Source organism: Oreochromis niloticus, linkage group LG10, assembly GCF_001858045.2.
Source record: "Oreochromis niloticus isolate F11D_XX linkage group LG10, O_niloticus_UMD_NMBU, whole genome shotgun sequence".
Classification (NCBI taxonomy): Eukaryota; Metazoa; Chordata; class Actinopteri; order Cichliformes; family Cichlidae; genus Oreochromis; species Oreochromis niloticus.
In genome coordinates, this window is record NC_031975.2 from 5,873,336 (window position 1) to 5,888,375 (window position 15,040).

General features: G+C 42.3%; 1 protein-coding gene across 2 annotated transcripts in view; it reads right to left on the bottom strand.

Annotated features, from left to right (window-relative positions):
• LOC100694738 (CD166 antigen homolog) overlaps positions 1-6,413 on the bottom strand; it is a 49,585-nt gene extending 43,172 nt beyond the window's left edge. The window contains exon 1 of one of the 2 annotated variants that reach the window (XM_025910705.1): positions 6,058-6,413. In XM_025910705.1, coding sequence (XP_025766490.1) covers positions 6,058-6,115 — 58 coding nt within the window. In that variant the 5' untranslated portion in view covers positions 6,116-6,413. The remainder of the gene's footprint in view (positions 1-6,057) is intronic. The other variant, XM_005465876.4, reaches the window with a different exon arrangement.
• Between the last annotated feature and the right edge of the window lie 8,627 nt (positions 6,414-15,040).

Here is a 15,040-nt window from a genome sequence, read left to right on the forward strand (position 1 = left end):
GTAAGACTCAGATAATTATTTTTTAAAAGCTAGACATTTTAAATGAGAATAAGAAAGAAACGTATTTCTTTGTGCCCCCCTTTCCCTGTTAACGCCCTACCTGGCCCCCTGGCAAAACTTTGCTAGACCCGCCCCTGCACAGTTACCAGCTGTCAGCTAGTTAGAAAAGGATCCTGGTGTTATTTCTCAGAAACAGTTTATAACTTTCCTTCAACTCATTCATGTCACCTAAAAGGTAAACCTGTTTCTCCATCACCTGTTAAGCTCTGATGATTCAGTAAGGACATCTCCTGGTTTCATCTTCATGTTTCCCTCTCACCAGATAACCAAACCAATATCATGACCAGCATCTTTTACTGCTGTGGCTCCAGCAAACATCAGCTGATACTAGAAATTAATATTAAATAAATTCTAACAACAGCTGATCAACCAGTGGATGTACTGGTTTCCTCTTTCTGGCGCAAAGTGGGAGATAAACAAGAGAGACAGCACTTGCGACAGAAAAGCCGATCAGCTAATCATTGATCAGTTTCATGATTGAAGTAGCAACAGGAGAGGGAGGGGGAGAGAATGAGAGAAGAAAAGGCAGCTGACAGCATAAAGACGCAGAATAACTCCAGCTTTGTGTCTTTTTCCATTCTAGCGGAAGTACGGGACAAACTGCGTTCCTTCTCAGCTCAATACGAAACGCGTAATATTTTCTCTGAATGAGGGACGATTCCATTTTTTAAGGAGTGGTTGGCAACTCTACTAACTAACCTTATGAATAAAATAAAGCTCACTATCAGTGACATCATAGCACCCACCCAGCTGTATAGAAACTCCGTCATGCTAGCTAGTAAATAAACTACACCTAAACTTGGTTTATATCTGACCCAGATAGACTGCAGGTCATAACTTCTTACCTGAAGTTCAGTTTATCTGACACTCGGACCGGCGGCCACCTCGGGTCTCTCCTCCCCCTGCCTCCCTCATCCACCTGCTGGACTCTGTGGAAGCTCCGCCATTGCCACCACCAAACAACTGAGTTATTTTTACATATCTCCCAGCATCTGGCCAATCCACCATCTTTCATTGTTTATACCGTTACTAAAAAAAAAAAAAAAAAAAAAAAAAATCATCGGCTCATAAAGATGAAAAATCACCATCGGCCCACCGGGCAAATGCCCGATGGCCAGTCCACCTATGGTTGTGCCATCAGTTAACCCTTCGCGTGCCCAGGGTTGCCGACTCCTGAATGCATGAATAACAATCTCCAATTCAGATAGTGACACAATAGGATTTCACCTATCAATGTTCCTTAAATGATAAAAACAAGACCAAAACAGATGTGATATCTCTCCAGAGGGAAAGCAGAGTCAAAAGCAATCCCAGTATTCCTAATGGAAGATTTAGCAAATGAGGCAACGTAACCAAGTGTTTTGATTATGTTAGGTGCAAATTTGCCAGAGGCACAAACAACAGTTCAGTTTTTTACTTGTTGGTGTTGGAAAAAGCTGCCAGCCATCTAACTTTTAGAGTCTAATCACCTATTCAGGATAATTTTTCAGCTTAGTAACATCCTAGGACTCAAAACCGATATAAACTGAAAGTCATCTGCATAGCAGTGATAAGAAATGTCCTTAAAGGTGCTCAAAATGTGCTGAAGAGGGAACGGATAACAGAAACAGATACCCCAAACAGAACCTTGTGGAACACCATATATGAGAGAACTAGAAGAAGACCTGGACTTAGAAATAGCCTAAGCAGACCCAGATACACCCATCTAATATCTCAGCCTATTGAACAAAACATGATGGTCAACAGTATTAAAAGCAGAGGTAGCTTCTAAACACAGCAAAACAGAACATTCTCCATTATCAATTCACATCAAATGTCACTGAACACTAAGAGCTGTTTCAGTGGAATAAGCTCTACAAAAGCCAGATTGAAACTAATCAAGAATACTGTACTTGTCCAAGACAGCTATTAGCTGGTTAGCCACAACTTTTTCTAAGATCTTCACAATAAATGGTAACATTTAACTAGGGGTGTGCGATATGACCAAAATCTCATATCCCGATATAAGACATCTATCGTCCCGATAACGATATAAATCACAAAAATTTAACATTTTCTGTAAATTCTGTGAATCTGGGGCAGCTCAACTTGCGTGAAGTGTTTCCAGCTGGGCGTTGTGTACCTGGAGTCGAGTGTTTTAACCGATGCATGAAACGATACATTTTTAGACATAAGTTGTAACTGCCGCCGTTTTCTTTGTGAGTATTTATTACACAGCGTGCTGTGTAATAGAGCCTGTTCTAACGTTTGAGTCAAAGGTTTATTTTTTAGCACCCGACGGCTCTGTTTTGCTTCTCATCCGTAAATACTCTGCATACTCTTTCACGTGATTAGTTTATTTTGAAAAGTCTCAACAGGATCTTGAGCTTTATTGTGAAAGGTTTATGTGGAAATAAACAAGCGGACACGCGATGGTTTTACCGTCATTGTTGCTAACGACAACGCATAAAATCAGGCGCTTGTCCATCCGTAGTGTGGTTATATTAAATATAAGAGAAAGAGAGAACTTTAAGAAATTAATATAGCCACTACAGTGACCATCAAAACGATGAAAAAATATTGCCGTAAACAGTTTATTTTGCGACACCAAACGATAGCGTAAAATGAAACAACAGACGTTTTTATATCGTCATCCGATATATATTGTTATATTGAACAGCCCTACATTTAACTCTTATTTACTCACGACTTTCATTTGTAAAAGGCGCACAGCCATTATTTAACAAAGAAAGAGGCCTTTTCCACACAACATGCAAAATGTGACACCATGCTGGTTGAAAGCAAAACAAAATCTGCATAGCAGAAATGTAGTCACACATGTTTTTCAGGTTTGTCAGCCTGTGACCTAAGCATCAAATGACAGCCTCTGTAGAATTAGAAACATCCTGTCTCATTCTCAATGACGCTGAAAAACTAGGTCACATATTTATTACTTGCAGGCTGGACTACTGCAATTCATCATTATCAGGATGTCCTAAAAATTCCCTGAAAAGCCTTTAGTTGATCCAAAATGTGGTAGGAAGGCTCTTGGCAGGAGCTAGTTATCTAAAGCTTCCGGTTTGGAAAAACACGGATGATTTGGTATGGAATGGTAGCTCCACTGAGGCATCGGGGATTTGCAAATGGAGCCAGGATTCAGTTACAATTAGTAGACAATAACCCACGGAGCGCCCAGTGGTTTCACAATCTCAGGTGGGATACTTTGTGTCCAATCCAATATAAAGTTCAGGCTGAGGCCAATTTCTCTCAGTTTCTGCTGACTGAAAGTGATCAGTGCATTGCACTAAAAAAAGCATAAAAAATGAAAGCATAAAAAACGCAAAAGCACAAAAGCATGCACAGCAGCTGGGAGCGCTGTGCTGCAGATGCTGCTTATGTTTGGAGGAAAAAAAGGAGAGGTGTGCAACTGAAAGAACACCATCCCGCAGTGAAACTTGGGGATACTTCAGTGCATCCAGAACTGGGAATTTCATCAAAGTGAAGGAATTATGAAGAAAAAAAGATACTTGTGCAAAACTGGGTCTGGGTCATCACTTTGTCTTCCAACAGAACAACGACCCAAAACATATTTTGCTCCTAGTAAATAACTCCAGAAGACCAAAGTGAACAAAGTACTGTGTGTTCTGCACAAAGCTCTCACTTAAATCTGATTTAAAATCTGTGGTCTGACCTGAACACCAAGGTCCGTACAACAAGACCATCAAATCTGGAGGAGATTGAGAGATTTGCCGATAAAGAAAGGGCTGGGATTGCCCAGGAGACGTGTGTGAGACTTGCTGAAAACAATAATCAATGATTACCTAGCAAAAATGAGACACAAATCCTTAATTATGGTAAAATTTGTAATAAACATCCATCCATCTTCTTCTGCTTATTTGGGGCCGGGTTGCAGGCGCAGCAGCCTAAACAGAGAAGCCCAGACCTCCCTCTTCCCAGCCACTTCTTCTAGCTTGTCCGAGGGAACACCAAGGCCAGCCAAGAGACATAATCCCTCCAGCGTGTCCTGGGTCTGCCCCGGGGACTCCTGGTGGGACATGCCCGGAACACTTCACTCAAGAGGCACCCAGGAGGCATCCTTATCTGATGCCTAAACCACCTCAACTGGCTCCTGTAATAAACATGATTCTGATAAAGCAAATAAATATTAGCAAGCTCCAAATAGAAGAATTATCTACTCTACTCTCTAAGGATCTGTGTGCCATCACAGATAGGACAAAGTCTCTTTCTCCAAATCCTGTCTTTAGTTCTAAGGGCTAAAAGATCTTAATATTCTGTGACATGGGACTGAAATTCACTGGTAATATGCCTAAAATATATGCATGTGAAACACTAGAAGATTGTGTAAACACGTGGATGAGCACAGGGAGCATTTCTGTTTCACAACACTGAAAATCTGAGCAGCTTGACAGCGTTAGAGTCATTATATATCACATGTGAAGCCTCATCGTGTAACACCGATGGTTTTACAAGCACAGAGGTGGCTTTCGGGCTTTTAAAAGAGAGAGGTTCATGCTGCATGAGGCTTAGGATTACTGCCAGGTATTTTAAATGGAAGTAATGGTATATTGCCATCCCTCACTGGTATGGAGTATGGACCAAGATGTAACTTAAAAAAACAAAAAAAAACAACAACAACAACAACACCCCCCACACATATAAGGGCCCCAAAGGGCAACATTGATCTCTCTGTTCAGCTGTAGTAAGTGTAGTTTGTCAGTCCGCTGTCAGTACAACTGCGTTATCAATATCCTGGATGTCCAAGTCCATTTACTCTGGAAGAGGCTGCAAAACTTTGTGAAAGGAATTCAATACAAGTTGACGAGTCAGTGAAGTTCAATTCTGTTCAATGAATGTAATACTGAGGACATTTGTTGAAGATGTCATTAACTCTTGGTCAGCAAACGCTGCTGTTAGCCAGTGTTAGATCCACTTTAAAGAAAGTTTCACTAACACTGTTAGACTTAGACACTTAGCGAAAAAACTCATACCTTGTGCAAATGTAATCAAACTTTTTCCGAGGGAAAGTGTAATTTTCTCTTCTCCTCCGTCTCTGGTTTACTATGTATGTTGTTGGTCTCTACATTAAATTCAGAAGACGCTGTTTTATTCTTGTCAAAAGGAGCCAATAAATCAGAAAGCAGAAGCATGAGACTGCTTTTATTCACTAGTACATCATTCAGTCTGGATTTCTCCAGTTTCCTCTTTTCAAGGTGGGAGGAACTCGGGGTTTTTTTGTATATTAAAAGCTGCTACTCCCCCATTGGGATTTGGCCAAAAACAGTTTAACTTCTTGTTTAGTCACGCTAACCTGTAATTGTCAAATGACTTTAAGCATAACGTCATTTCAAGACGGAAACTACCTGACACACCACAGGGCAGAAGTGATACCAGTGTATCACAACGCATCATATGAATAGTGTTCATGTTTGCGTGTCTGTGTGTTTAGCAGTGATCTCATTTATTTTCAGTTTCAGTTTCACCGCTTCTAATTTCAGCTACTGTTCATGCTCTAGTGGTGAGTCACCGAGTCAGGTGCTTTTTCACAGCAGAAAGTCCGGGGACTTTCTTGTAACTCATCACACAAACTAAAATATATATATAAGTACATAAAAATTCAAGACCTCCCTGACTTACATGAAAAAAGACATAAAAGTAAAAGTATTTCTGGCCTCTTCTTACCTACTCGGGCATATCAAACAATACACAAACACACACAAAACAGCTTCCTTTGGTTTACCCACTTAACATAAAATAGTCCTCTTTTATTTCTAAAGAAAAGGTAAAGTGGGAAGCCCAAAGCTGAAAATTAGTCACGAGCATGTCTCGGTTTCCTCACCCAGCTGGTGAGTTATTTATATTTTACGCCAACTGGCATTTAGTTACAAGAAATATTAGCACTGCATTAGTCTGTATTGTATTTTTGTGTCGAATCAACATCACCACTCCGTGTCTAACCATGCTAAGAGGTATTCCTACTACATTATTAGGGAAGCTTACCTTGAACCAGCGTCCCAGCGTTGACCAGAAACAGCAAAACTAAAGCGACAGTATCCATCGTTTTGAAAAAAGGAAAAAGAAATGTAGCTTGTGGGGTTGGTGGATTACCAGTAACACAAGTAATGACCAGTGGAAATCAATCTAAGGTTTACAAATATGGCCGGCAGATTTCTCACTGCTGTTCACAACAGTTTAAGAGTGAAAAGTCCGAAACATTGTCAGCGAAATACGTTTTGAACTGGCAGGCCGGGCAGATGGAATACGGAAAAGCTGACGAAAGGACAGGGGGAGGAGGTGGAGGAGGAGATTCTTAGGGGATTTTGCTTCATTGTTGGCTGTGTCCCAATTCAGGGTATGCACGCTTGAAGTACGCACACTACGCGTACTACGTACGGTGCGTACTACAAATACGGGAAGTGCGGAAGTGAGAGGCTTGTGAAATGGGACGGTCTAGCCTTCGTCGCGCTGTTCAGGTTTCCTAGCAACCATGATACTAACCGCGAGAAACGTTTCATACAGCTTTGTGTGACAGAAATGAAGGAGAAAAAATGTTTTGTTGGTCATTCATTTTTGACATGACATCACTTTGATTAGTTGAGTATCTGAGGCTGAGACCACTGTAAAACATGATACTTGGGCTTCATTTCTGTACTGAACAGTCATTTTAAGATTAGTTAGTAAATAATAATTAGCTAATGTTGTTCATGAGACTAAAGTCATCTCACTGTGGTAATGTTAATATAATATGGACAATATTATATGTATTGTCAGCAGTGTTGGGTAAGTTACTTTAAATTAGTAACTTAGTTACATTACTAGTTACTTCTCTAAAAAAGTAACTCAGTTACTTCAAGTTACTCGTTACTTTCAAAGTAACTAGTTACTAGGGAAAGTAACTTTGGTTTTACTCAGAATTCTCTTGTTAATGTGTTGCTTCTGTAACTGGATACCCAGCAAGATTGTCAGTCTTCTATCTTGCTTACTTGCCACAAGTGCACTGTGCCACCTACCAATAGAAAGGAAAAATAATGTGCACATTTCCATGAGAGAAATCCCACGCCTGGACCGTCGTTGACCGCCGCCATGATTCTAGCCTGCTTTTTACATCCAACACAAAAACTGCAGTCGTGGTGCTTTTGATTGTACTCAGAACTTGGAAATTCTGCCTTCTGAATAGGAAGATGTAGGTAACACCAGACTGCAGATGAACTGCATACAGAGCTGGACTGGGACAAAAAAATCGTCCCGGGCATTTTGACTAGAGACCGGCCCACCATTATAGGAAAAATCATAAAGCCTTTGAATGAAAATAAACACTGTTGTGACAGTGATGTACACTGTTCTGATGGTATATATGTATCAATCTATCAATTGTTTGTTGTAAGACTCAGATAATTATTTTTTTTTAAAGCGAGACATTTTAAATGAGAATAATAAAGAAGTATTTCCTTGTCCCCCCCTTTCCCTGTTAATGCCCTACCTGCCCCCCTGGCAACACTTTGCTAGACCCGCCCCTGCACAGTTACCAGCTGTCAGCTACTTAGAAAAGGATGCTGGTGTTATTTGTCTCTCAGAAACAGTTCATAACTTCCCTTCAACTCATTCATGTCACCTAAAAGGTAAACCTGTTTCTCCATCACCTGTTCAGCTCTGATGATTCAGTAAGGACATCTCCTGGTTTCATCTTCATGTTTCCCTCTCACCAGATAACCAAACCGATATCATGACCAGCAGCTTTACAGCTGTGGCTCCAGCAAACATCAGCTGATACTAGAAATTAATATTAAATAAATTCTAACAACAGCTGATCAAGCTTAAACTTGCTGCTGTTGTTTAACGCGACGTCCGCTGGTTTCCTCTTTCTGGCGCAAAGTGGGCGATAAATAAACAAGAGAGAAAAGCCGATCAGCTGATCATTCATCAGTTTCGTGATTGAAGTAGAAACAGGAGAGAATGAGAGAAGAAGAGGCAGCTGTGCAGCTTCAGCTTTGTGTCTTTTTCATTGTAGCTGAAGTCCGGGACAAACTGTGTTCCTTTTCACCTCAGTACGAAACGCGTAATATTTTCTCTGAATACCAGATGATTCTGTTTTTTAGGGGACGGTTGGCAACTCTAATAATTAACCGTATGAACAAAATAAAGTTCAACATCAGTAACATAGCACCCACCCATCTGTATAGAAACTCCGTCATGCTAGCTAGCACGCAGTACGAAAATGTCAGCATAACGAAAATAAACTCCACCTAAACTTGGTTTATATCTGACTCCGATAGACTGCAGGTCATAACTTCTTACCTGAAGTTCAGTTCACCTGACACGCGGACCGGCGGCCGCTTCGGGTCTCTCCTCTTGCCTCCCTTTTCCTTCATCCACCTGCTGGCCTCCATCACTTGCTAATGTTATTGAATCTGTGGAAGCTCCGCGATATCCACCACACGAAGTAACGAGTAACGAGCCTATCTAAATCCCAGTAACGAGTAACGCATTCCTGGTTTTGGCATAATAACTAGTTACCGTGCTCGTTACCACAATAATAACGTAGTTACTGTAACGCGTTACTTAATAACGCGTTAGTCCCAACACTGATTGTCAGATATATGTACATATATGTATATATGTACATAAACACCCAGCACGCCCCTGCGGGCGGTTTATCCTTCAAGCTCGGGTCCTCTACCAGAGGCCTGGGAGCTTGAGGGTCCTGCGCAGTATCTTAGCTGTTCCCAGGACTGCGCTCTTCTGGACAGAGATCTCCGATGTTGTTCCCGGGATCTGCTGGAGCCACTCGCCTAGCTTGGGAGTCACCGCACCTAGTGCTCCGATTACCACGGGGACCACCGTTACCTTCACCCTCCACATCCTCTCGAGCTCTTCTCTGAGCCCTTGGTATTTCTCCAGCTTCTCGTGTTCGTTCTTCCTGATATTGCTGTCATTCGGAACCGCTACATCGATCACTACAGCCGTCTTCTTCTGTTTGTCTACCACCACTATGTCCGGTTGGTTAGCCACCACCATTTTGTCCGTCTGCATCTGGAAGTCCCACAGGATCTTAGCTCGGTCATTCTCCATCACCCTTGGGGGCATCTCCCATTTTGACCTCGGGACTTCCAGGTTATACTCGGCACAGATGTTTCTGTACACTATGCCGGCCACTTGGTTATGGCGTTCCATGTATGCCTTGCCTGCTAGCATCTTGCACCCTGCTGTTATGTGCTGGATTGTCTCTGGGGCATCTTTACACAGCCTGCACCTGGGGTCTTGCCTGGTGTGATAGACCCCAGCCTCTATGGATCTTGTACTCAGAGCTTGTTCTTGTGCTGCCATGATTAGTGCCTCTGTGCTGTCTTTCAGTCCAGCTTTGTCCAGCCACTGGTAGGATTTCTGGATATCAGCCACCTCCTCTATCTGCCGGTGGTACATACCGTGCAGGGGCCTGTCCTTCCATGATGGTTCCTCGCCTTCCTCCTCTTTCTTGGGTTTCTGCTGCCTGAGGTATTCACTGAGCACGCTGTCAGTTGGGGCCATCTTCGTGATGTATTCGTGGATGTTTCTTGTCTCATCCTGGACTGTGGTGCTGACACTCACCAGTCCCCGGCCCCCTTCCTTCCGCTTAGCGTACAGCCTCAGGGTGCTGGACTTGGGGTGAAACCCTCCATGCATGGTAAGGAGCTTTCTTCTCTTTATGTCAGTGGCTTCTATCTCCTCCTTTGGCCAGCCTATTACCCCAGCAGGGTACCTGATCACGGGCAGGGCGTAGGTGTTGATGGCCCGGATCTTGTTCTTACCGTTCAGCTGACTCCTCAGGACTTGCCTGACCCTCTGCAGGTACTTGGTGGTTGCAGCTTTCCTAGCGGCCTCTTCATGATTCCCATTCACTTGCGGGATCCCCAGGTACTTGTAGCTGTCCTCTATGTCTGCAATGTTGCCTTCTGGTAGTTCAATCCCCTCAGTTCTGACTACCTTCCCTCTCTTTGTTACCATCCGACTACACTTCTCCAGTCCGAATGACATTCCAATGTCATTGCTGTATAGCCTGGTAGTGTGTATCAGTGAATCGATGTCTCATTCACTCTTGGCATACAGCTTGATGTCATCCATGTACAGGAGGTGGCTGACAACCGCTCCATTCCGTAGTCGGTATCCGTAGCCAGTCTTGTTAATGATCTCACTGAGGGGGTTCAGGCCTATGCAGAACAGCAGAACAGCATCTCCTTGATAGATCCCGCACTTGATGGTGACTTGTGCTATGGGCTTGGAGTTGGCCTCTAGTGTTGTGTGCCACATCCCCATTGAGTTCCTGATGAAGGCTCTTAGGGTCCTGTTGATCTTGTACAATTCTAGGCATTCCAGTATCCAGCTGTGGGGCATTGAGTCATAGGCCTTCTTGTAATCAATCCAGGCTGTGCACAGGTTGGTCAGTCTGGTCTTGCAGTCTCGGCTGACTGTTCTATCTACCAGTAGCTGGTGTTTTGCGCCTCTGGTATTCTTGCCAATCCCTTTCTGTGCCCCGCTCATGTATTGACCCATGTGCCTGTTCATCTTAGCCGATATGATGCCTGACAGGAGCTTCCATGTAGTACTGAGGCAGGTTATTGGTCGGTAGTTGGATGGGACCGGTTCCTTCTTGGGGTCCTTGGGGATCAGGACCGTCCGACCTTCGGTTAGCCATTCCGGGTGTCTCTCGTTAACTAGCAGCTGGTTCATTTGTGCTGCTCGTGGAGTGCAGTCAGCTTCTTCAGCCAGTAGGCGTGAACCATGTCGGGCCCTGGTGCTGTCCAACTCTTCATACTGGAGACCCTTTCTTGGATATCTGCCACTGTGATGGTTACTGGACCCTGTTCAGGGAGGTTGCTGTGGTCTGCCCTCAGATCCACTAGCCACTGAGCATTGCCGTTATGGGTTGCGTCCTTCTCCCATATGCTCTTCCAGTATTGCTCCGTCTCCAGCCTTGGTGGTGCTGTTCTCTTATTGTTCCCTTGCCACTGAGAGTACACCTTTGCTGGTTCTGTGGAGAACAGCTGGTTTATTCTCCTGCCTTCTATCTCTCTGGTGTACCTCCTCAAGCGGCTTCTGCGGCTGGCCAAGGCTGTGAGTCTTTGCTTGGCAGTTTCCAAGGCCTCAGGTACGGACAGCTTGCTGTATTTCTTATGCACCTTCTTTGTCTCGCCTTTCTGCAACTCCGTTAGTTGGCTAACCTCCCTTTGTGCTACTTTGATCTTGCCCTCTAGCCTCCTTCTCCATGGAGGGTACTGCCCCTTGTGGCTGTTCAACTTGTAGCCAAGCATCTCACTGATCACTGCTGCCGTAGTGTAGATCAGCTTGTTAGTGTCGGTAATCGTGGTTGTAGGTATCGTCCGTAGTGCTGCATTAACATCATCTAGCAGACCTTCTGAGGGTACTTCACGTAATCTTGGTAACCGGCTATGGGGGATCCAGGTTTCAAGCTTGGCCATGATCCTATCTTTCAGGTCAGTTCCTCTCGCACTCAACGATCTTTCTCCTATCGCACTTGGGGCTATGTACCCAATCTCGGGTGGGGGTGATGATATCTCCCCCCTGACCTGGCGTCCTGACTCCTCCTTGCCGTAGCATTTATGTTGTACCTCGTCAATCTCTAGCTGTGATAGCAGTCCCTATATATATATATATATATATATGAGCTTGAACTCTGGGTCAAAGATGCAAGTAGCAGTTATTTATATCTCCTATCACCTTAAATCTTCACTCAAAGACAAGTATCTCTGACAGTGTATATACAGATGTATTATATATAAGAGACAAACATTGTTCTTTTAATATGTTGGCATTACTAAATTTGGCTCAATGCTTATACCGTATATATGTGTAAAAAGAAAATGTACGAGCTGTGATAACTGTTTCTGATAGAATGAAGAGTAGACTGATATATGAAATATTCCTTTATTGGGTGAGAAAATCAGACCATGTCATAACTGCTTTAAGTCATACAGAATAGATATCAGAGCCTTAAACAGGCTGACTTCTGCTAAATGGGTCAAACTGGGCAGAAAGTATACAAACACGTAACATCCTTATAGAATATGATGTAACACTATAGATCAACTTACCTCAGAATATATAAAGCATATAAACAATTACAGCAATATGATGCAACAAACACAGCAGTGCTACTAATCCAAAATAGTCAAAGCTTCATAGAACTGAAACAAACATTTATTTTTAGGTCCATTCTGCTGCTGATACATACTTTAGGTTTCTGAATATTAAACTTGTTGCTGCCTTTCATAGTGTGTAACTTGAAGGCCCTGAGTACTTTCTCCCACACTGAAAACACTGGAATGATCAAATTATTTGAACATTACCTAATAAGACTGATTCAGGACAGACAATTAGTTAATTTAAACTTTCCTAGCAGTCCTTCACAAACAGGGAACAGTCTGTCTATTCTCTCCATCTGTCAGCTGCTGCTGGCTCTTCCTCCTCCTCTTCCTCACACACTGCTGAGTTTGTCCTGGTGGATCATCAGGGGTGCAAAGCCTCACAGATGATGTGCAGCAGTGGGTCCCTCAGTCTGTCCTCACTCTGGACAGTTGCAGTTGTCACACATGGAAATCAAATGTGTGATAAGCTGCAGGATTCAAACACAAGTGTAACTTATACATACATGTTCATACTTTTATTCCACAATCAGAGAGAAAGAAACAGAGAGAGAGTGCAGGACAGACAGACAGGTGACAGTCTCAGGTGTATACACTGCTACAAAACAGCACAGAGAAGGAGGATTTAGTGTTTGTGTTATTACGAGTGCTAAACAAGAAGAGTTCCCAGATGGTCCAGTGGACACATGTGTGACTCCTGTGATTAAAGCATCTTTCTTTCAGCTTAACGAGTGAACCGTCAGCTCGTTCAAACAAACGTTAAAGTCCGTTTGGCTCGACACCACCAAACAGAGGCAGCAATATAACATAGCTAACATTAACAGTGCAGTGAATCCTGCTTGTGCCGTCATATTCAGGACTGCAAACCGAGCAGCATCACTGACTTTCAGCTTGTTGTGTTTGTGGATATATGACTAACTTTAATTATCCATGAAATCATCACATTCTCTGTAAGATTAAGGTCGACTATATACATATTTAGAAGTAGAGGCTTTAAAACCAAGTTACCGCTGAAAGTACAAACATCACTAATGTCACATAACTTTGCCGACATGTGGCCAACAGTAATGTTTTAATGTTCTTAAACATTCGCACATAAATAAGTGACATCATATTCAGTACTTACTTTTGACAGTTCACTCTTTGGCCCATTGACTGTTTTCTACAGTCAATGCTTCGGCCGCTTCCTTCTGCCGTATTTTGCGGCAAAATTATCCACACCCACCGCCGCGCTATGGATTGTGGGATATATGGGACCACGAAGCGTGCACCGGACCACGCTTGATATTTGGGGAAATCGACGGCGCATTTGGAGTATGTATTTGAAGTGCACTTTGAATTGGGACAGCCGTCGTCGCGTGCCGGTGACGTAATCGCACTTGAAATGCGTACTTCAAGCGTGCATACCCTGAATTGGGACACAGCCGTTGACTGTAGGTGTCCTAAATATGGACACTTAGGTACAGGTGAGGATTAGCAAACAATCCCAAGTTAAAATCTATTTTTCTCGCGTCATTTTAAATTGCCTAGTTTCGAACTGCGGAAGCATAGAGCGTTAAGCAGATAAAGGTTGCTACAGATCAAAATACCATTCAACAAGACAGCATTTGCACCTGGCTCGTTACAAGTCATGAAATATTTACTATGTGGATTAAAAATCAAACATACATTTAAGTTAAAAGGACGTAAATATATTCCGGTATATGCTTGTCAGTGGCTTGATTTCCGTTTTAGCATTTGCAACTAAAATTACCGTCACATTTAAAACATCTCTGATTTGACGCTTTTTCAGAAGAACAACAGTTTCTTAATGCAAATTAATTAACACAATTTTGTTTGCAAAGTAGATCCACTGCATAATTTTAAAGTACAAATGAAATTTTTAGCAGTAAACTCTTACAAGAGCTTGAATTTAAAGCCTCAATTTCATATTTTACATGTTCATAACAAGGCCGGATATTTAGGAGTAGAGGGAGCACGTTTGTCATGTGTATTTATCATGAATATGCTGTATATTGTTAAAGGAACATATAAACAGAGGAAAATGAAATAACTAAAGTACCTCCTACTGGTTCAGGTTTAACATTAATTTAGAACGAATGAATTAAAAATGGACTTAAATTGGAACTAGAAAATGCATTTTCTAAAGAAACTGCAGTGTGAATGCTGATAGCGGAATATTTTGAGCTGAAATGAAATAATTGCTGAATGTTAACTTAAAAATGTTGAATTTTTCACCTGAAAACAAAAGTGCAGAACTGTTGAAAGCTGAAAAAGATAAAGACTTGAAAAGTAGCTTAACATGTTCAAAATGTAAATTATAAAAAGCAAAGTTATGACAAAAGAAAATTCAGAGTCATAAGACATCTGAATGAATATTGAAACCTCATATTATTTGATTCACTGAATAACTGAAATGTGGGAAAATCCACAAAAAACAGGTAAAAGGGGTCAGTTCTAATCATTTAGTCAGAAAAGATTATTCTAAACATCATCATCTGACTTCAAATGCCCAGAACTGAACCAACTGTGTGCAGAAGACAACTCCACCAGTAAACAATAACCTTGAATTTAATGGGCGAACCGGATTGCTCTATCCAGTTAGCCTACACTAACTACTGATATACTTATTACAGTGTGCAAAACCCAGTCAAATCTGCCTCGGTGCACCTGTTGAAAAACTGCTTCTAAATCCAAGACCCTGACTCCTGTCAAAATCATTTTTGAACTGTGAGGATCCCAAGGAATTTTTCTACACAGTAGTCTGTTATTTATGTTCCTGCTGTCAAAAATGTGGTCACAGGAGCAATTTAAAAAGTGGGTTTTTCCTGCTGTTGAGACAAACT